Source organism: Prosopis cineraria, unplaced genomic scaffold, assembly GCF_029017545.1.
Source record: "Prosopis cineraria cultivar Desert tree isolate PC_DT_omini unplaced genomic scaffold, ASM2901754v1 PC4, whole genome shotgun sequence".
Lineage (NCBI taxonomy): Eukaryota > Viridiplantae > Streptophyta > Magnoliopsida > Fabales > Fabaceae > Prosopis > Prosopis cineraria.
Genome location: NW_026555335.1, coordinates 13243987 through 13266736, shown reverse-complemented (window position 1 = coordinate 13266736; position 22750 = coordinate 13243987). Strand labels below are relative to the sequence as shown.

The 22750-nt window shown below is 31.9% G+C and overlaps 1 protein-coding gene across 1 annotated transcript; it reads left to right on the top strand.

Annotated features, from left to right (window-relative positions):
* The first annotated feature begins 20449 nt into the window (after positions 1-20449).
* On the top strand, positions 20450-22480 carry LOC129308849 (L-type lectin-domain containing receptor kinase V.9-like). The gene has a single exon (XM_054950231.1). The coding sequence runs from the start codon at positions 20450-20452 to the stop codon at positions 22478-22480; it is 2031 nt and encodes a 676-aa protein (XP_054806206.1).
* The last annotated feature ends 270 nt before the right edge of the window (positions 22481-22750 follow it).

The following is a 22750-nucleotide window of genomic DNA, read 5'->3' as shown; positions in this document are numbered from 1 at the left end:
GCCTCTGTATAGGAAGAGAAAAATTCACCAATTAAGCTATAGGTTTATTGACCGACTCTTAGAAACCAATATAATTGAATAGGTAAATGACATTTAAAAATTTTAAGAATTTTATGTCTCAAACAACAGTTAGAGAATGTCATCAATACAAAATTTTGGACTAAAGTCATCTCTGTATCAACATGTAAAAATATGTGAATCAAGCTGTAACAACTAACGGAGAAAAATCATTTTTATAACTAGTCTGCAAAAACCAACATGTTTGACCTTGTAAATGGGCTCCAAAAATATTAAAAATTTTAGACATTAAACCTGATGGGAAGACGAATATCTATGCAAAATTTCATTTAAAGGCCACATGAGCACAAATAGATAAAAATCAACCAAGTAAGCTGTTAGGAAGATGGAACTTCAATCAGCTTACAATGGAGAATCTCAAAACGTCACTTGATATCACATACCCGCTTACAAATTTCTATACAAATTTCCAAACTTCCCTTTCTCCCTAAGGCTTTAAGGTGATACACAAAGGGGCATATGTTCAATCTTGAATTTTTAGCAAACAAAAGAAGAAAGAAAACTACAAGTGATCTTCCAAAGTGCAATATTTCATCAAGGAGGCTTAAAAGATACAACTATTAATCCATCAGTCATTGATAGAACAATAAGGATAAAATTAACTATTGGCGCAGATACTCCTCATGGAATCAAAACAAAAGGCGATCAAGAATAGCATAGCCCCAACAATCCATAAGCCAAAAATCCATCCATCTATTCTACAGCATATATGCACACAAAATCTAACATAGCACTACCATGTATTCAAGCAAAAAATATCATCCAAACTTAAACAACAATCTCATGGCTGAAAATTCTCAAATGATAGCTAAAGAATTATTATAAACATTTAAAAAACATGACATTGACTCAAGCTTCCCTAACCCTAAGATTAAAATTAAGAATAGGAATCAAGCACAAATATTTTGAATTTATCAACATAGGCAGATTTGGAAACCTGTTAGGCCACTTCTTCCACCTTTCTCATTGCCTTAATTGTGTTCCTCTTCTATGAGTGCTTTGATTGTTCTTCACTAGCTCTCCATGTTCTTTGTTCTTTCTCTTTTCTTTATCTCCTCAGTTCTGTTTGTTCTTCGTCCCCCTCCAAAAAATCTCTCTCTTCCTCTCAAAGCTTCAATCACCTCTGTTCTCCTCTTTTTTCAGTCCTCTTTTGCTCTCTCTCTCTCTCTCTCTCTCTAAGCTTAAACCCCCTTGAACTCAAATTATCTCTTCCCTTTATATAGAAGATGAATATCATACTGGATTGCCTAAATCTATGAACTTTGACCTAATTTGGCTTCTCTTTCAATCACAAGGCGTCAAATTTCATCTACTACAATAGTTACCTTCTTCAATGTCATTTTGATCTTTTCTCTTATTGCTAAACTTCCTTGTCCAATCCTAAAAGCGGATGCATCAAGTTGCTTTCAGAGGCTTGCGTAGGAGATCGAATGCATGTTCCTCCTTGCCATTTTTGCTCTCAGAAAACATGTTCCTCTTTCCTCTGTGCTACACCTGCATGCATTCCCTCCTCCTGCTAAGACTACTTTGGGGGATTTAGGGTTGAGTGAAATACTGGAGCAATCAGCGTTTCATTATCACTTATTATTCTTTTTTTAATTTTTTAATTATCATTACTTATGGATTTTTCTTTAGGTGTAAATATATATTTTTTTAAGGGGAAACAATGAGATTTAAAATGATTTAAAATGATTTAATTTTCAAGAAGTTGATTTTCATGATTTTCTAATTGTTGAAATAATTTTGTGAAGATACTTTTAAAATATTTAAGCAATACTTTCTTCTCTATTTTTCAAAATTGATTCTATAGACAAATCAAATTTATTTATCTTCCTTTTTATTTAAAAATAATCCTTAAAAGGATTAACTTTCATTTTTTTTATATTTATTATTATTATTATATTTAAAAATTTCCAGACAAAATATAATATTCACAATCTCTGTACCTCAAAACTCAAATACTCAATGCCTCACCAAGAGGTCTTAGCATTCTGCTCATCCTTGCCTCAAATTCACAGATGTGTTTGACCCCAAAAGTCTTAGCATTCTACTCATCTTTACCTCAAATTCATGAATGTGTATGACCTTAGTCTTTACCCTATATTAACCCTTGTGCCTACAAGAAAATCAACTTCATAGTTGTAATGCCCACAGATGCCACTATTAGTGCCTCAATTGAACACCCTAAAGTTGTAGTGCTACCTCATTTACACTTATCAGAACAAGTATCTCTCTTCATTTACCTCAATCTTGATGCCTGGTGATCTCTTTACTCAAGCTTAGAACCCACTCTAATAATCTTAAATAGTGCTTTCCATAGTGCCTTAACCCATTGGTCTTCACCCTCAATTAGCATGACTTAAAACCCACTGTAAACTCATGGTTATGTTGCCTTTATAGGGCATAATCCTCTGACTTTCACCTTAAGTGAGCTTAGCACCCATCTCCATCCTATGCCTTCTTTCTTAAGAGTCTTCCCTTAATGTGCCCTTAGGCGTTTGATCTACTAAAAGTAGTCTTGGCATTGATTCTATGACATGGCTATCGCCCTTTAGGCTATTATGGTTACCCCTTACCACTTTCCACTTAGCGTTTTCTTTGCCAACATATCCTATAGGTTCACATAGGTAACTAAAGACTAAGAGAGATATATAGAAAGTTTCCTAGCATCTTGATGTTTTGTCGATAACTTAATCTTTAAAAGAAGCATGCCCCTGAATACCTTATGAAATCATGCACTAAGCTCAAACAAAGCCATCAACTAATCCAAACTTGAAAGACTTCTCTGTAGCTATTAAACATAGCCAACAAGTAGGACAAGTCTTAACTAGCCTATAAGAAGGTAGCCAATAACATAGATTTGGCACAGCCAAGCAAGAAAATGGATGTTTTTCAACAAATTATGGGAAAGGGCCCCTTTTAGAGATATGGATTGCTTCTAGTAAAGATAGGATCAAATAATCTTTGCATGTCAATTCATATTACTTAAAAGATAATAAGCTCTACCCTAGTGTTAAGGGCACCTACCTATAAAAGCGCTTATGGCCTAGGGATGTCCCCACACAGATAGTTTTCCCTTGGGTATGTTTACCATATATCAGGGTGGAAGATGGAATCAAGATGGTTAGTTGCAAAGCCTAATGCAAGCCTTCCTAAGCTAAATTCATATTTAGTAGAGCCTGAGAGAGCTATTACCATTTAAAATTCACTGTTCAGGGGTGTTGGTATTTATAGGTTGATTAAGGCCCTAAAGGTAGTTGCTCCATCTCTTTTCTACCTTTTCTCATGATATAAAGGCTAGCATAATTTCAAAGGTGAAGGATTGATTTAATATAAAAATATTGAATTGTCAGCTAGCTCTTCCCCTTTCCCAGCTCACTTATTATGCAAGCAAGCAACGCTATACTACTTTTGCATAAATGCTTTCCAATCTTATTCTACCTATTCCTACTATCACATAATGGGGAGCATACAGGGATTAGTTGTGAATGACTAATATTGACTGAATAACCATATTCCAATAATCTCTTTTATTACTTCGTCCATCCTTATTCCACTAACTAGAACAATAGGCCAAATACATTCTAGCCTACATGTTAGACTGATCAAGCTTCTTTGTGCTCAAGATATACCCAACTATAGTATAAAGTCCAAGCCCAGACCATGGCTCCCCTCCTTGAAAAACCCAACCAGGAGGTGTCATTATCCTATATTCCCCATTTACAAACCTAGCTAAGTAAGTATCGAGGAATCAGGCTTTAAAAAAGGCCAATCATTGTGTGTGCAGTGGAGGCAAACCATATGGTCACTAAATCATATATACATCAACATCATTATCTCTTTATCAACCTATTCCCTAACTCATACTGCACAAATATAACATTTATATGGCATACAAGCTTGCTTGAAAAGAAAGAAAATATCTCTTTCTATCAACTCAATTTACAAGCATGCTTTAAAGAAATAAACTGCTTTTAAATAATATAAAATTTTCATCAAATAAACATTATTAATTTGCATTCATAAGCATGCTTGAAAGAAATGCTAACAATAATATATGACCAAGCTCCAAGCATGATTGAGAGGATTCAAGTAACATATGAATTTCTCACAATTAAATTTATGATTATTCGCATTTGTTATCAAAGACAAAGTTTGCACAATACAATGACCTAACTTTTTAAGAAAAATTTAAAAAATTATGATTAAGTATTTTGATTATATTTTATTAAGTTTCTTTTGAAGTAAATACAATAAGAAGGAAGGGTGACTTAGTAATATCTGCTATGGGTATTTAAATTCAAGTTTGGAGCACAAACCTTCTTAGTGTACATAGGTGAATTTTATTTTTGTCTCAAACCTGAGAAAATTACCATATTGCCCTAACTCTACTATCAAATATTTTTCCTCTTTCTTCTCTCTTTCAATAAGATTTAAGTATTCTGGATAATGGAGAAAATCTTCATTCCAGAAGCTTTAATTCCTCAATCCTTAAACCTTTATTCTCTACCTTCATCCCTGTCACTCATCTAATTGCCGATGACCATAAAGTATACGTTGCAGACACATATACATCATCTCCTTGTTCATTATTCTGTCTTATCTATTGCTGAACCGTTAAGATAGGCTGGCGCTTAAGAAGGGGTGAATTAGATGACACTTAAAACTTTTTGAAACTTGAAAAGAGTAAAGTGTTAAAGAGTGAAGGAAGAAGATGACACGCTCAAGATTTATACTGGTTTAGCCATAAACTTAGCGTATGTTCAGTTTTAAAATCACACTTGAGATTTTCAACTAAAATGATAAGTTTCAATAGGTACTTGCCATCACAATACGACTCTCAAGACTAATTTATCTTGATTCATTTAACATACCTTGCTACAATCCAGCAAGTTGTTATAATACTTGAAAAATTCTTTTTCAAGATTTTTGGGAAGATAATGAAAGCTTTTATAGAAAAACTCTCTAAAAATAGTATATGAGAATACAACTGAAAGCTTATAAACCTTTGAGAACTTTTTACAATTCTTTTCAAGAATAATGAATGAATGCAATATGTAAAATCACAATTTAAAAGCTCTTTAGATGCATAAATGATAATTTATTCTCTAAAAGATCATTAGTCTCAGTTCTCATTCAAAATGAATCACTTATATAGTTTTTAAAAGTTAATAGACTGTTGACATAGTGATTCTATTCGTTGGTTCATTTTCTTTTGAGTGACTGGTATAATCATGCATGTTTTTGCACTAAAAAAGTTTCATAAAGTTAAATGTGACAGATCACGCATGAACACCTTGTCTTCTCACATGTGGTTTTGCACTTCTAAAAGATTATTCAGTTCTGTGTGCTTAATCATGTGTGGTACCTCATTGCTCTCTCGTGTGTTTTAGCACTCATGAATAGTCATTCAGTTCTATGTGCTTAATCATGCATGGTACTTCATTATTCTCTCACATGGTTTTGTACTTACCAATATATTATCATAACAAAGTGCTAAAATTTATGAGTGCACCACTTACTCTCATGCATGGTTTTGCATATAAAAAACTATCCCCAGTTCTATGTGACAAATTATGCGTGGAACCCTTACACTCTTGCGTGAAATGGTTAACAAAAGCCAAGGCCATTCAATGTGATCAAAACTTGTGTGGAACCATAAACATATCATGCATGAAATTTCAAATGCTAATGTATAAATCTATCTAATGCATATTCAATCATGGAATTTAGCGTAGCTCAAGCAAGATTTTGCATGATCAAAAGATATGAATTTTTAAATCAACGATCATACATGCAAACAATTTTAGCTTGGCTTGAGAGGTTTTAAGAATCAACAAAAAAATAATGTGTGATTGTTCAATAAGTGATAAATCACGCGTGATACCATCTGTCTCATGCATGGTTTGCATTTAGTTTAATTTCAATGAAGCTCAAGTGCTAAAACTTGCATGAGCACTAAAGCCTTTCACACGTGATTTTGCATTTAGAGACAAAGCATAAGGCAACATATCACACAAGTGCTTAATCACGCGTGAAGCACTTCTTCACACTCAAGTGATCTCTAGTAGTCAATGTGTCTAACATGCAAAAACTCATGAGTGACTTGCAGAATCACGTGCAATTCTACCTCTTTACTATGCAAACTATTTGCAAGCTTTAACACATTTAGATGGGTTTTAATGCATATAAAAGAGACATATGATGAAATCCATTTAATAATTTAAGAAAGGTAATTAAGCTCTCTAAGTTTTCATATTGAATCTAAGGAAATTTAAAATTATTATTTATCTTAAACTTCTTTATCTTCTCTTAATTCTTCATGCTGTTAAGGTGGGTTTTGTCTTCGTCCATGATTCTTTATATCTACATATATAACATTTACCCGTTTTCTTGGTTTTGTAATCATCAAAATACATGATCCAATAATTTCTCTCTTTTTGATGATGACAAAACTTTAAGATCAAGGTTCTTAGTTCTATTTAATATAAAATTCCCCCTTAAATTGATATGGGAGAAATGAAAGATAAAAGTGTAGAATTTAAGTAAAAAGATTGAATTAAATAAATGAAAAACATAAAATTTCATTGATAACAAAAAAGATTACAATCATTTCATTAAACAAAGAGAATTTTTTCCTAAGGCTTAATTATAGAACTCCCCCTTAAGCCTAGCTTATCTACTTACACAAGTCTTCTCCCCCTTTGGCATTATTAAAAAGACGTAGGCCTTCTTAAGAGAGGAAACTCGATATCTTAGATGGGCTTTTAAGATTTCTCTATTAGACAGAGAATTTAGATTAAAAGCAGGAGTTGATATAATAATTGCCCAAGTAGAAGAATCATTTTAATCCATAGATGGAATGGTATCCAATGCTTCATTTGAGCTATTAGTAGCTCGAGGAAGGGATGGAGATGAATCTGGAGCAGCATCCTCAACTTGCCCTTTTGGAGGTACAAGAGTTTGATGGAGCTGAGGCTAATCTTCAGGTCCTTAATCCTCAAGTCCTTTAATAATGGGTTTTTCAATAGTTTGGTAAAGAAAAGGCTTGGTTTGTCCGTGTTTGGGGATGGATTTCTTTTTTTGAAAAGTTTTTATTACTGATTGTGCAGAGGAGATGGTAGGAGAGGCCATAGACTTAGGCATAGATGAATGTGTGGTAGGCTCTCTAACATTTTTATTAAGTTTACCAACAAGTTTGGTAAGACTCATATCACTAATATCCTCAAACATTTCCTTAAAGGAAGGTATTTCTATAGTTTTGGCTATGTCTGAGGAGTTTGGTAGAGAGGAAATATGAGGATGTGGCATGCCATCAAAAGGATAAATAGGCTTTGAGATATTTAGATGGTTTTGATATTTAGGTTAGGAGTTTAAAGGTTGGTGTTCTTGCTTAAGATAAATGGAAGATCCTTGATCTCTTTGAGAAAGAATATTTTCTTGCTCTTGAGAAGAAAGATCAATTGGTGAGGGCATTTTGAATGGTGATTGGTACGTGGGGTGGATCAGAATGTGTTTTAAAGGTTGAGGAGGAATCCACTATGTACACCAAACCTTCTCTAAATCTTTAAGGACTAGCCTCAACTTCTTTTCTGGTAGTTCCTCCTTGTGTCTCTAAGATTCCAAGGTGATCCATGATTCTATCTAGCTTGTTGTTTAGGTATAACATCATGTCACCAAGTTCTTTAATGTCATTTTTAAGATGCACCACTACCTGGTTAAGTTTTTCTTCAATTTTATTGAGAATTTTATATAGGAAAGCATTTAACATGTCAGGTAGAGTGAGCATCTAAAGAGGGGGATGAGATGAAAATGCTCTATGTTTCAGTAGTAGCTTTCTTGTGTAACTTTTTTTTCTTCCTTACTGCAATAGGATAAGCAAGCTCTTCTTCCTCCTTTGGAACAAAGATGTTCCCTTCCAGTTTGAACTTCATCTTGTAAATAGTAATGTCCTTAAATTCTTCTAGCTGCAGCACTGCTCCTTTATTATATTTAACTTGAAATCTTTTTAGGATAGATGATATAACTGATGCAAAATAGAGATTTTAGTCTTCTATTCCTTCTTCCTCTTGGTGTCTACCTTAAAAATATGCAGCATTTTAGTCAATATGTAGTGACACATGTTGATCTTTTACTTCTTGATTATTTTAGTAAGGAAGTCAGTCTCAAACTCAATGCAACTGTTGAAGGCTATCCTCTAATTGAGAAAGAACTTTGCTACCATGTATGCTAGCATTCGATGCTTGAAAGGGAATAAAGTTGGTTTGAAGATGAAACCAAGCTTTAAAGTCTCTTCAAGTACATCCTCTGTCATCATTATTACTTTATATTTCTCTTTATTTGTGTGTTGTTTAGGAGCATTCCTTTGATTTGCATGATCAAACTCTTGAAGCTTCAGACACTTTACCTTAAGACCAAGTATATGTCCTAAACTCTTCAGAGTAAAGTATATTGGACATCCTTGGAAATTGGCCTTATGAGTCTTCTTTTGCATATCCTATTCAAAGGTAGCATAAAAGGCCTTCACTACTTTAGCTGAGTACAAGAAGTTAAGTTCTAGTAGGTCCTTGTGGTCACTCAAATATTTATCTGTATCAAAGTTATGAGCTTTGATAAAAAAAAATGATATTTAGTATAATAACTCATGACCATCACAGTAAAGAAGAAGTACTGATAGAATTTGGATTGATGCTCGAAGCTTAAAAGCTTTCCATCTCTGATATTTGCCTCTAAAAATTCACTTGGACGCATGTCATTACTATCATCGGACAAGTCTTTGACAATTCTAGTCAGAGCTTCTTCTTGTTGATATATTATAGCAAGCTTCTTATATTTTCTTAGAGTTCTAAGCCTCTTCGATGATCGAGAAGGTGATTTGCTACCTTCTCCAATCAGAGCTTTTGTGAATTTTCTCTTCTTCAAACCTCTTCATTGGTTCTCTTTCTAATATCTTTTTTTCTTACTATCACAGAGAATTTTTAGAGAATTGAAGAATTTAGGTTGAAGAAAAAGTTGATTTTAGAGTGAAGTGAGATGTAAGAAGCAGATTAGAAATGATGGGCAAAGAAATTCAAATGCTAAAATGGCCAGAGAAGAATTAGGAAGGTAGTTAAGTTAAGGAAGGATTGCGTAACAACTATAAAGAGTAATATTGGTTTACATATGAGAATGAAGGCAAACGAGAAAGATATATATAAGTCGTGCAAGATTACGCATGAGACGAGATTAGTTTCACATGTGATTTAGCACTTTTAACTAACAAGGTGCTAAATTTTATCTGTAATAGAGAAGCTTCATGCGTGATCTAGCAACTATAATAACATTTAAATAATGCACAATAACTACAGGTAAAGTCACACGTGATCATAAATTACTTTCAGTGTGAAATGACCAAAAATTGTAAACCATGCTCTCGGGAAGGATTTTCACGCAAGTAAGCCTTCCACTATCCTGTGTGTTTTACACCTCTTAGGAAGAAGGATTCACTAAGTGCTATTTCACACAAGTAAGAATAATGTCTTCATGTGTAATTTAGCACAACTCAGAAGTAAAGCTTTCCTAGGTATTATTTCACATGAGCAAGAATAATGCCTTCACATGTGATTTAGCACAATTCAGAAGTGAAGCTTTCCTAGGTGCTATTTCACGTGGGTGAGCATACCTATTTTACGAGTGAAAATACAGGAAAAATAGAGAGAAACACAAAAGTAGGCAAATTCACGCAAGACATGAGACTTAAATTTTCAAGAATTATTTTCTAACAATAATAACCTATCTTTTTAAATGAATTATACTTGATTTTCTAACCTTTTTCTTTAAGATTTGCTTTGATTTATTCCAATGAAGTCAAGATTCATATATTTCTTCTTGCAAAAATAACTTAAGGTAATTTGAAGTTTAAGTTAGTGAAAGATTCAAAATGTAATTTATTTGAATTCAAAAAACTTACAATTCATTGGGATTTACCATTCTCAATTCTCTTTGATTAATGTGAATTGTTCTTCAGCCAGAGGTTTAGTGAATATATCTGCTAGTTGCTCAATGGTAGGTACAAATTCCAATATGATTTCCTTCTTTTACACATAATCCCTTAAGAAGTGATGTTTGATGTCAATATGCTTGGTTTTGAGTGTTGGATAGGGTTCTTAGCTAGGTTGATTGTGCTAGTATTGTCACATCTGATTAGAATTTCTTTGAGATAAACTTTCAAATCTTTCAATTGTTGTTTTAACCATAAAATCTGTGCATAACAGCTTCTAGCTACTAAGTATTTCGCTTCACATGATGATAAGGACACACTATTTTGTTTCTTGCTGAACCATGATATTGATAAGTCACTAAAGAACTAATAAGTTTTATTAGTGCTCTTTCTATCTATTTTGTACCCTTTATGATCAACATCTAAGTAAATAATCAATTTAGGCTTTTCTCCTTTTGAAAACCATAATCCTAGCTGTGTAGTTCTATTTAAATACTTGAAGATTCTTTTTGCAGCCTTTAAATGTGATTTCCTTGGATCAGCTTGAAATCTTGCACACATACAGCTACTAAAAATAAGCTGGCAGTCAAGTAGAGTAGTGATCCAATCATTTTCCTAAATTTTAATTGCTCCTCCTTTGTCCCTTTTTGTGCTTATCCATTTTGATTGATTTGCTCATAGGTATGTTGCTAGGATTTGAATTTTCAAATCTAAACTTCTTTAGCAATTCTTGAGTGTACTTGGTTTGGCTTATGAAGATTCCATCTCTCATTTACTTGATTTGCAATTCGAGAAAGAAGTTCAATTCTCACATCATAGACATCTTGAATTCTCCTTGCATAATCTTAGCAAATTTCTTACAAAGAACCTTATTAGTAGCTCCAAAAATGCTATCATCAATATAAATTTGAACTATAAGGATATCATTAGCTTTAGTTTGATAAAATAATGTTTTATCTACCATTCCTCTTTTGAAGTTATTATTTAATAGAAAAGAACTTAACTAGTCATACCAAGCTCTTGGTGCTTGCTTCAGTCTATACAATGCTTTCTTCAATTTGTTGACATGATTTAGCATTGATGGATCCTCAAATCTTGGAGGTTGGTCTATATAAACTTCTTCATTAATTAGTCCATTAAGAAAGCACTTTTAACATCCATTTGATAAAGTTTAAAATCTTGAATGCAAGCAAAGGCAAGTTTAATAGCCTCTAGTCTAGTAATAGGAGCAAAGATTTCATCATAATCAATACCTTCTTCTTGATTATAACCTTTAGCTACTAGCCTAGCCTTATTCCTTACCACAATGCTAGTTTTCATCAAGTTTGTTTCTAAGACAGGATGATCACTTGGTCTTAGTACCAAATCCCAAACTTGACTTCTCTCAAACTGATTTAACTCTTCTTGCATTACTACAAGCCAATATTCATTAGTTAGGGCTTATTTAATATTAGAAGGTTCAATGTTAGAAAGAAATGCACTGAAATGACATACTTTTCTAAGTGAATCTCTTGTTTTAACTTTATTACCAACTTCTCCAATGACTTGATTAATGGGATGTGACTTACAATACCTCCAACCTTTTGGAAGATATTTTCCTCTCTACTTTGATCATTAGTCATAGTATCATTCTTGGTTTGATTTTTCTCCTTTTCTTTTAGTGAGAGATTATCAAGAGGAAGATTTATAGTTTCTTCTTCTTTGTTCTCATCTGATAAAAAGTTCATCAAATCTAACATAAATTGAATATTCAACATATAAGGTTCCTTTATTAAAGACTCTAAAAGCTTTACTTCTGTTGGAATAACCAAAAAATACAACTTCATCACTTTTAAAATCAAACTTATCTAGATTATCTTTATCATTGTTAAGTATAAAACACTTACAGCCAAAAACATATAGGTGAGAGATGTTAGGCTTTCTTCCTTTATAGAGCTCATAAAGAGTTTTGTTCAAAATAGGTTAGATATGTGCTCTACTGGTTATGTAGCATGTTGTACTCATACATCCGTGCAGAAATATTTAGGAAGTTTCTTCTCATTCAATATGATCCTTGCCATTTCTTTTAATATTCTGTTCTTTCTCTCTATAACTCCATTTTGTTGAGGTGTTCTAGAAGCTGAGAATTCATGACTAATTCCTTATTCTTCACAAAACTTAATGAAGTTGAAATTGTCAAATTCTCCACCATGGTCACTTCTTATCTTTACAATTTTCAAACCTTTTTCATTTTATACTTTGGCTATAAATGCCACAAAATATTCAAAAGTTTGACCCTTGTGAGACATGAAGATAATCCATATGAACCTACAATAATCATTAATTATAACAAAAGTGTAAAAATTACCCCCAGACTTTTTACCCTTGAAGGATCGATTAGATTCATATGAAGCAATTTAAAAGGCATTGAGGTGGATACTACATTTTTGCTTTGAAATTTAATCTTGGTTTGTTTGCCTTCCATACAAGCATCACATAACTTGTCAACTTCATATTTTATCTTTGGCAGTCCAATGACAAGTTTTTTCTTTACAAGCTTGTTTAACTGCTTCATGTTAACATAGGCTAATTTTTTGTGCCACAACCAACTTTTATCATTTACAGAGATGTGACACTTTATGTTCAGTGAGTCATTATCACAAAGATTTATTGAATATACATTTTGAACTTCTTTCCTTCTAGAATTGATTTTCCTATTTGCTCATCTCTCATAATGCAATGCACAACATTAAAAATAACCTCAATTTTTTGTCACATAATTGACTTATGCTTAAAAAGTTATATCCTAAACCTTCAACTAAATAAACATTATCAATACAAGGAGAGTTAGATGCATTCTCACTTTACTTATGCCAAGAATTCTTCCTTTTTCATTGTTTCCAAAGGTAACAGTTCCACTATCTTTGTTTTCCACCATATACAAAAATATGGAGTTATCACCAGTTATGTGCTTAGAGCATCTACTATCTAGATACCACTTTTCATTTATGGCTCTCCTTGATATTTGCACAAATGTCATATTTTTTTAGGTACCTAGTCTATTTAGGTCCTGGTAGGTTAGCAGATTACTTTGGAACCTACTTCATATTTTTACTCAACCCTTGCTTCCTATAGATACATGATTTAGCCATGTGTCCTTTCTTGTTGCAATAAGAGTAAGTAGATTTGAGTGAGTTAGTCATTGTGGCAAGAATAAAGAAATTCTTGTAATATTTTTGCTTTTTATTCAGTTTATAGCCTATGCTAGCTTTATTAACCACACTTCTTTATTGACTCAAAATTTTGTTTAAGTTATCTCTTCCCTTAACAAATTTTGCAAGAGTATTTTTCAAATCTTCTTTTTCAAAAATATGAAGAGAACAATTAGTGCATGACGTTTCCTTTTCCAAAATAGTAATATTCCTTTTCAAAGTATCATTTTTAATTTTGAGAAACAAGTTTTCTTTTTTAGAAATAGTAAGTTTTTTTAACTTGTAAAAGATTTTTCAAAAAAGATTCATTGAGCAGTTCTTTAAAAGTAATTTGTAGCTCTTCAAATGTGAAATCAAATTTAGAGTCAGAGTCTAAATCATTTACTTGATCATAATGACTTTCGGCCATTAGGCACAAATTTGCTGCTGCTGCTGCTCTTCTTCTTCTTCTTCTGTGGGCTCCTTATCACTGTCACCGTAAGTTGAGGAGAGATAAGCTTTGAATTTCTTCTTGTCATACTTGTAGCTTTTACTCTCTTGCTTTAAAGGGTCATCAGCTTTGATATGTCTAGGCTTCTTGCATTTGTAGCAAATTATCTATTTTTCTTTCTTTTTTGATAATTTCTTCCTAAACTTTTCTTTCTAAAAAATTTGCCAAATTTCTTGACAAATATAGCCATTTCTTCATCAGAGTCATCATTCTCACTTGCCTCAGACTTAGATTCTTCCTTTGTCACTTGTAAGGCTAGTAACTTCTTTTTATGAGCATCTTCCTTCAGCATGGACCATCTTCCTTCATGTTTGGCAAGACTTCAAAATAGAGCTGCCACAAACCTCATGAAATCGCTTTTTGCTTCTTCAATGGCAGTGATTTTGAGTTGCCATTCTGTTAGGAGTCCTCTCATAATTTTTTTGACTTGCTTTTTTTGAGTGTAAGTTTTTTCAAGTACTGTAAGCTCATTCATCATGTGAGTATATCTGACTTACATGTCTTTGATGTTTTCTCTAGGTTTCATCTTGAATAACTCATATTATTGAGTGAAGATGCTCATTTTATTTTCCTTGACTCCTTCGGTGCCTTCATAAGAAATCTTTAAGCATCTCACATCTCTTTTACAGTCTCTAGATTACTCACTTTGAAATATTCTTATTGACTTAAGGCAGTTACAATAATCAGCTTTGCCTTAGAGTTGAGCAACACAATTTTTCCTTCCTTTTCAGTAAATTCACTCATCTCTTTTCTTATAAGTTGTCCTTTTATAGTTTTCTATGGAATGTAAGGACCATTTTCAACAATCTCTTATAAATCAAGGTTTAAGGCCTCAAAAATAATCTCATCTTACCTTTCTAAAAAATATAGTTTTCACTATTGAATCCTAGAGGCCTATTAATTCCAGCTCTTTTAGGGAGAACACTATCAACAAAACCAGCTATAGGATCCTCTTAAACTGTTAAGTCTTTTATCAAGAGTTCAAACTCTGATACCAAATGTTAGGATAGGCTAGCACCTAAGAGGGAGTGAATTGGGTAACATTTAAAACTTTTTGAAACTTAAAAAGGGTAAAGTGTTAAAGAGTAAAGGAAGAAGATAACACGCTCAAGATCTATACTGGTTCAGCCATAGACTTGGCCTACGTCCAATCCTTAAGATCACACTTGAGATTTTCAACTAAAATCACAAGCTTCAATGGATACTTGCCACTACAATACAACTCTGAAGACTAATCTTATCTTGATTCATTTAACATACCTTACTACAATCCAACAAGTTATTATAACACTTGAAAAATTTCTTTTTAAGATTTTGGGAAGATAATGAAAGCTTTTATAGAAAACTCTCTAAAAAGAGTATATAAGAATACAACTGAAAGCTTATAAACTTTTGAGAGATTTTCACAATTCTTTTTAAGAATAATGAATGAATGCAATATGCAAAATCACAATACGAAAGTTCTTTAGATGCATAAATGATAATTTATTCTCTCAAAGATTATTAGTCTCAGTTTTGGTTTAAAATAAATCACTTATATAGTTTTTGAAAGTTGACAAACCATTAGAATAGTGATTTTATCTGTTGGTGCATTTTCTTGTGAGTGACTGGTATAATCACGAATGTTTTTGCATTAAAAAAGTTTCACAAAGCTGAATGTGAAAAATCACGTGTGAATACCTTGTCTTGTCACACATGGTTTTGCACTTCTGAAAGATCATTCAGTTCTGTGTGCTTAATCACACGTGATACCTCATTTCTCTCTCGTGTGATTTAGCACTCATAAATAATCATTCAGTTCTGTGTGCTTAATCACATATGGTATCTCATTGTTCTCTCACATGGTTTTGCACTTATTAATATACTATCATAACAAAGTGCTAAAATTTACGAGTACACTACTTACTCTCATGCGTGGTTTTGCACATAAAAAACTATTACCAATTTTATGTGACAAATCATGCATGGAACTCTTACACTCTCTTACATGAAATGGCTAATAGAATGCCAAGGCCATTCAATGTGATCAAAACTTGCGTGGAACCTTGGAAAATTTCAATTTGTTTGAATTGTTTTGTGATGAGAACATGATTTTGGGAAGCTTGGAAAATTTAATTATTGAAGTTAGAAAATTTTGGAAAAAGGTAGTTGGTTAATAATTTAGAGGCCAAGTTTGTTTGTTTGTTCTTATGTTAGTTTTTGGATGCACATATAATGTTTATAAAAGGAAAATTACGAAAATTGGATATACATGTTTGGAAATGTTGAATAAGTCATAGTTGGAGTATTTATTTTCTATAGAAAGACTTGAAAACTTGGAATATAGTTTATATGCATGTATGTCATAGTTTTATAGATTAAACTTGACAGGGCATTTTATTGGTGAAAGATTGATGATGAAGTTTTCTTTTCTATTTCTCTAAATTAGTTTAGATTGAAAATTTGATTTATAAAATGTATAAAAGAAATAATAATAATAATGACCCTTTGGGTATTAAGGAAGTAAGGCATGGGAAATATTACAAAAATTGCTAACTAGGAGTAAGGTATATGTTTGGGAATGTTTCAAGTGAGTGGATAACATTTCAATCAATTTATTTACAAATTTTTCTTTTTATCAATTTTTTTCAATAATCTATAGTTATTAATATTTACATATTTTTCTATTGTTGATTTCTTTTGTTAATGAATTTACTTTAGCTCTTGAAGTCATGACATATGCTTTTAAAGTCGACGAAAATACTTTTTCAAGTTCTAAGTTATTCTCTATTTGAAAAAGACGTTCATGAAAATTGGTGAACTAGTTTATGAGACATTAGTTATGAACTTTTATGATTAGAAGGATTAAAGCTTTGACAATTCATATGAGTTTGATATTAAGAAGAGAAAATTTTATTTTGAAAGCGATTGCTTTCTTGCATGTTCAAAAATTGATTTAAAAAGGACTTTATATAGAATGCTAGTTACTAACAGCAGTCATATTAGCTCTTGATGCACCATGGTACACCTAGCTAACAGGGTGTTTGTAAGAGGTGCTAGTCCCATGCACAAGCCAACACATGTGGAATAGAGGGATGAATATTCATGAGCATCATACTCACACTTATTTTATGGGCTTTGTGCCTGCACTTGTTTCGTGGGTTCTAGCTGCACTTAATTATTTCATGGCTTCAAATCATGCTTGTTGGTGACTTATCCTCATAGATTGTGTGTCCACGCTTGTTATTTATTTACCCTCATAAATTTTATATCCACGCTTGTTATTTATTTACCCTCGTGGATTTTGTATCCACGCTTGTTATTTATTTGGTTAAGTCTCACAAAACATTTGAGTTTTGAAACTTACCATTTGTGCAAAATGACATTAGTTAAATAGATTGTATTTCTTCACACAGATTTTTGTAAAGAATTTCATATTTAGTAATTGTCTAAAATATATGTTGTAGTATGAAAAAAATGAAATTCTAATGCTATGTCATCATTATTTGGATTCATAAATATATGATTCATATATTTACATAGAATCATGTGACTTGAGGTATGAGTTTCTAATTTTCTTTCAAATAGATATTCCCATAAAATTCTTGTATTTTTTTAGTACATTTTCTCTTTATTTTTTTTAATTTTAAATTGGAACATCATTCACTAGAAAAATTTTTTGGCCTTAAATAATATCGGTACTTAAGATCTCCTATTGATCATTGAGAGAATTTATTGCTAAACGAAAGTAGACGAATTTCTTTGGACAAACCTCAACTCCATTTAAATGAGTTTATGTATTATTTTTATAATCTGCTTCATGTACTTCACAATAACTATAGATAGAATCTTGAATTGTAAGTTATATTATCTGTCTGTTGTATAGGAATAGAGCTCAATATTATTAATTTGGTTCAATAGATGATTGTTGTGGAAATTTTGAAAAGACTTATTTGTATGAGAGGTTCTGTCGAAATTTTGTTTTTACAAAAAGGTTGGGATTGTTTTGTTCAGAAGAAAGTGTTACAATGATTTCTAGTCTTATTTCAAATGCAATAAGATATTAAATTAGAGTTTTTCTTGATAAAGACTTAAAGGATATATGTTTTTGTATATATCTTGTGCCAATCACATCTACTTTTTTTAGATGTGACACACACATATTAAAAAATTTTAAATTATCTATTCACCTTGAGTTAACAAGCAGTCACATAGCAAAATCAAACAAAAAAAGCTCTCTGTGAGAGTTTACATAAAGTACATACATATAAAAAATATTAAAATAAAATCCAAACTTATAAAATTACCCCAAAGCTACTCCAAAGTTGCTATAAAAAATTAATTAGGATTTCAAAGCTACACTAGAGAACCCAATTTTTTTTTCTTTTTCTAAAATTCATGTCCCTTTATAATTTAATTAATTTATTGGAATATTTGGATTTCATGCTAAACTTCAATTATATAAGTTAAATATGCATTTTTATAAATTTTAAGTTTTAATCTAATTTCCTATTATATAGATGTGTGTGTGTAAAATATTACTCCCTCTGTTTAAAAATGTAAGGCATTTTTTTGGAAGTTTGATATTCAAAATTATAAAGCATTTTTAGTCTTTTAATATATAATCTTTGCTTTTTTTTTCAAAAGTATCCCTATTGATAATGATTTTATATTTATTATAGGGTGTTTAATAAGGATAAATATGAAAAGATAGGGTTAGTTAAAAAATAGGTAACTATTTTATTGAGAAGAAAGATTCAGTTAAAAATATCTTACATTTTTAAACAGAAAAAGTATAAGATATATGTGCAAAACATTACCAAAGCTAGATTTGTTTTTGAAGCGGTTACAAAATTTTTCAAAAGTTGACATCACCACGGGGTATAAGTATACATATAATGGTTATGTTTAATTAAGGACTAAGGATTATTTTTATCTCAAAATTATACTCAAAAGGTCATAAATGCTTTTAAAATTAATTATAAGTCAATTTTATCTCTCAATTTAAAAATTCTCTCCCTCACATCACCTTGTCATTTTCTCACCATTAATTGACTATTTGTGGGGCCCAAATTATATTTTTTATTATAAAATATTTGAGTTGAGGGGCAAAAATGATCTTTAACCTAATAAAAAATATTAAAAAATAGTGAGACTTACTGATAATTAATGGACGTTACTTAACGTTAAGATGATGATAGAAAAAATTTTTAAAGTTGAGAGACAGAATTGATCTATAATTAAATATGAGAATATTTGTAATTTTTTGTATATAATTTAAGGACAGAAATGACCCTTAATTTTTTAATTAATGCCACAACTTGCAATTTTTTTTTTTTTTTTTTTGGGTTTTGCAGCTTCTTATATTTTATTGGAGATAAAATCTGATAGTCAACAAGGAGTGGATTTGTGAGACACTGAGACTTGTCAAATTGGAAAAGAAAGAAGGAGGCGCGTGTGTACTGAGCGAGGGAATCCGATATGCATACAGGGACAGATGTTTGTTGAGAAGAAAAGGCGACAGGAAAGGACGGCAGAGAGAGAGAGGAGGAAGAAAAGAAAAGAAATATTTGTGAGAGTCAAGAACAATCATCCGTGTTGAAAGAATGAATGGAAACTCAGTGAACAAAAAATAAAGTTTTTACTAAGTTAAAAAATTAAGCTTATGAACTTATAAAGATAAAATAATTGTTTTTTAGTTGTTATTAATTTCGTAATATTTTTAAAAATAAATTTTAAAATGATATCATATTTTTTAAAAATTAACAATATTATTCAACTATTATATATGTATATGTTGTTTTTCCATTAAATAACTATCTCTACTATCTTTTTTATTTGGAAAAAAAATTATTCTTATGTTTTTAAACATAAAAAGACATTCAAATATGAAACTTCTAGTTAAAAAGTAAAATATATTTTTTATCCTCTAATTTCAATAAAATTTTAATTTGATTTTTTAATTTTATAAAATATTTTTCAGTTATTTAATTCAAATACCATTAATTTTAAATAATTATTTTTTATCAATCATTATTATTTAGAAAATTAAACTTAATATATTAATATTTGATAATATTTTGTTAATATATAAAAGTTTAATGTAAATTTTTTTAATAAAACTAATAGTATAAAGTTATTTTGCAAAACTTCATTTGACTTGTGAAATTCTATTTTAGAGAAGCCATTTTTTCTCTATTTGAAAATAAATTCTTAACATTTGAGTATCTATTTTTTCATCTTTATAATTGATTATAAAAAATTATTCGAATATCTTCAATTATTAAAATCAATTTGAGAAAATATTATCCAAACATTATCAGGTTTTGTTGATTAATTTTTGCCAATTAAAATTGAAACGCATCCTAAATAATTACAAAGATATTTTACAAAAATAAAAAATTAAAATAAAATATTGTATAAAATTAAAAGACTAAGAGAAAATTAAACTTCCGATCGCTATGGAAGAAGAAAACAATATGAAACTTCCCGATGGCTGTGAAAGAAGAAAACACTGATATTGTTATAAAAGGAAAAAAAAATTATTGATATTGAGGAAGAAATAGTCTGCCAATTCAAGTCATCAACCCCGCGTGTCAACCAAGCATTAGAAAATCGAAATAATAATTTGTCTTCTTTATCGTTAATCAATGTTTTCGTTGAAAATAAACAAAGGATCCATTCTCTTTAAACCAGAAAACAGAATCTTCCACGGTTTTAAGGAAGCCGACCATGTGTATCAGCATTTTCATGCTGTGTTTGTTCCTGAACATAGCATATTCAGACAAGAACTTGAATAAAGTTGGATTCACGTATGATGGATACTTCAAAATGGGGGATCAAGAGCTCAAGCATTCCAATCTGACAGCTAAAGTAATACATGCCGATAGTGGCCTAAGTGAAGCTTGGCAAGTCTTCTACAATCTTCCTCTTCAATTCAAGAATTCCAATACCTCTCCTTCTATCTTCTCTTTCTCTACCACTTTCATCTTTGCAATAGTAGCCACCAATCCTGAGTTTCACGGCCACGGACTCGCCTTCGCTATCTCGCCTACTATAGGTATTCCTCAAGCTCAGCCAAACCAGTATCTTGGCCTATTCAATGCAACGAACGATGGTAAAAGTTATAATCATATTGTAGCAATAGAGCTTGACACTGACGAGGATTTTCAGTTTCATGATATTGATGATAATCATCTTGGAATTGACATCAATGGGTTGGCCTCTGTCAATAGTTCTTCTGCAGGATACTATGCTGATCATGGTCCTCTCAGAAAGCTAGAACTTACAAGTCGAGAACCGATGCAAGTTTGGATTGACTATGACAGTAAGGATCAGAAACTCAGCGTCACAATTCACCCCATAAACATACCTAAACCTGAGATTCCTCTTCTCACACTGATGACAAGAGATCTTTCTTCTAATTTCTCGGAATTTATGTATGTTGGGTTTTCATCCTCTAGCGGGTCATATTCATCTCATTACATATTGGGTTGGAGTTTCCAGATGAACGGTCAAGCTCAGGAGATTAATCTTTCTCGCCTTCCTCACATTCCTGGGATTTTAAATCCAAATGAAAGCGATGGAGGAGGGAAAGGATACGAGAAAGTGTTGATAGTTATATCACCACTAGTAGGGGGTGTGGTTTTCCTTCTAATCTTGATTTATGGCGCGATCATGATCTCGAGGAGGAGAAAATTCATTCAAGTTCTTGAAGATTGGCAAATCTTGTATGGGCCTCATAGGTTCACTTACAAGGACTTGTTCCTTGCAACAAAAGGGTTTAGAGATGGACAACTTCTTGGCAGAGGAGGTTTTGGAAGAGTATACAGAGGAACCCTACCATTTTCCAATGTTCAAATTGCAGTAAAAAGAATTTCTCATGATTCAAGACAAGGAATGAAAGAATTCATAGCAGAAATCGCAACCATCGGCCGTCTCAGGCATCCAAACTTGGTACGACTTCTTGGCTATTGCAGAAGAAAAAATGAACTCCTCTTAATTTATGATTACATGCCCAATGGAAGCCTAGACAAGTTCCTGTACCGCATGCCAAACAGCATACTCAGCTGGAAACAAAGATTCAAGATCATAAAAGATGTGGCATCTGGACTCTTGTATCTTCACCAGCAATGGGTTCAAGTCATCGTCCACAGAGACATCAAACCAGCCAATGTTCTGATTGACAATGACATGAATGCTAGACTGGGAGATTTCGGCCTTGCCAAGCTATGGGACCATGGAAATGATCCTCAAACATCTCGTGTGGTGGGAACTCCGGGCTACATAGACCCAGAGATTGTGCATAGCGGAAAATCAAGCACATTTACTGATATATATTCATTTGGGGTGTTTCTGTTGGAGGTTGCTTGCGGTAGAAGGCCGATCGAAACTCAAACTTCGCCGGAGAAAGTACTGCTGTTAGAATGGGTTATGGTGTGTTTGGATAAGGGAGACATGTGTGAAGCAGTGGACAGCAGATTGGGGGATGAATATGTTGTGGAAGAAGCTGAATTGGTGCTCAAACTTGGATTGCTCTGCTCACACCCTGTCGCTTCAGCTAGGCCTACGATTTCTACTATTGTGCAAATTTTTGATGGCGATTCTCAGTTGCCTGATAACTTATCAGACTTAATGAAGTTTAGAAAAGTTGGAGGCTGGTCAGGTCAAGGATGTGCTTCATCATACTCTACCATTCCTACTGGTCAGACTTCTATTGCTTCTATCACTTTTACAGAACCATTTGCCTCTCACGGCCGCTAGGTGATGAATTATATGTAGTTTTAATACAAATGTAAACTTACGTAGATGTGTAAATAAACTAAATTATAGGTTTGTTCTTTTTTATTTTTATCTGCTTTTTCTCTTGCCTGTATTATTTTGATAGTTAATATTACACCCATGTGATGCCCGAGGATAAGACTATAATGGAAGATACATTTTAATTATTTCGATGATAGACAAATAGTGTTATAAGATTTTAAATAATTTTTTTAAAATTTGTATGATATCTTCTCTCATAATTAATGAGTT

Bases quoted from the DNA above. Each gene is read 5' to 3' on its own strand.
- LOC129308849 (XM_054950231.1), top strand. From the start codon at position 20,450: ATGTGTATCAGCATTTTCATGCTGTGTTTGTTCCTGAACATAGCATAT.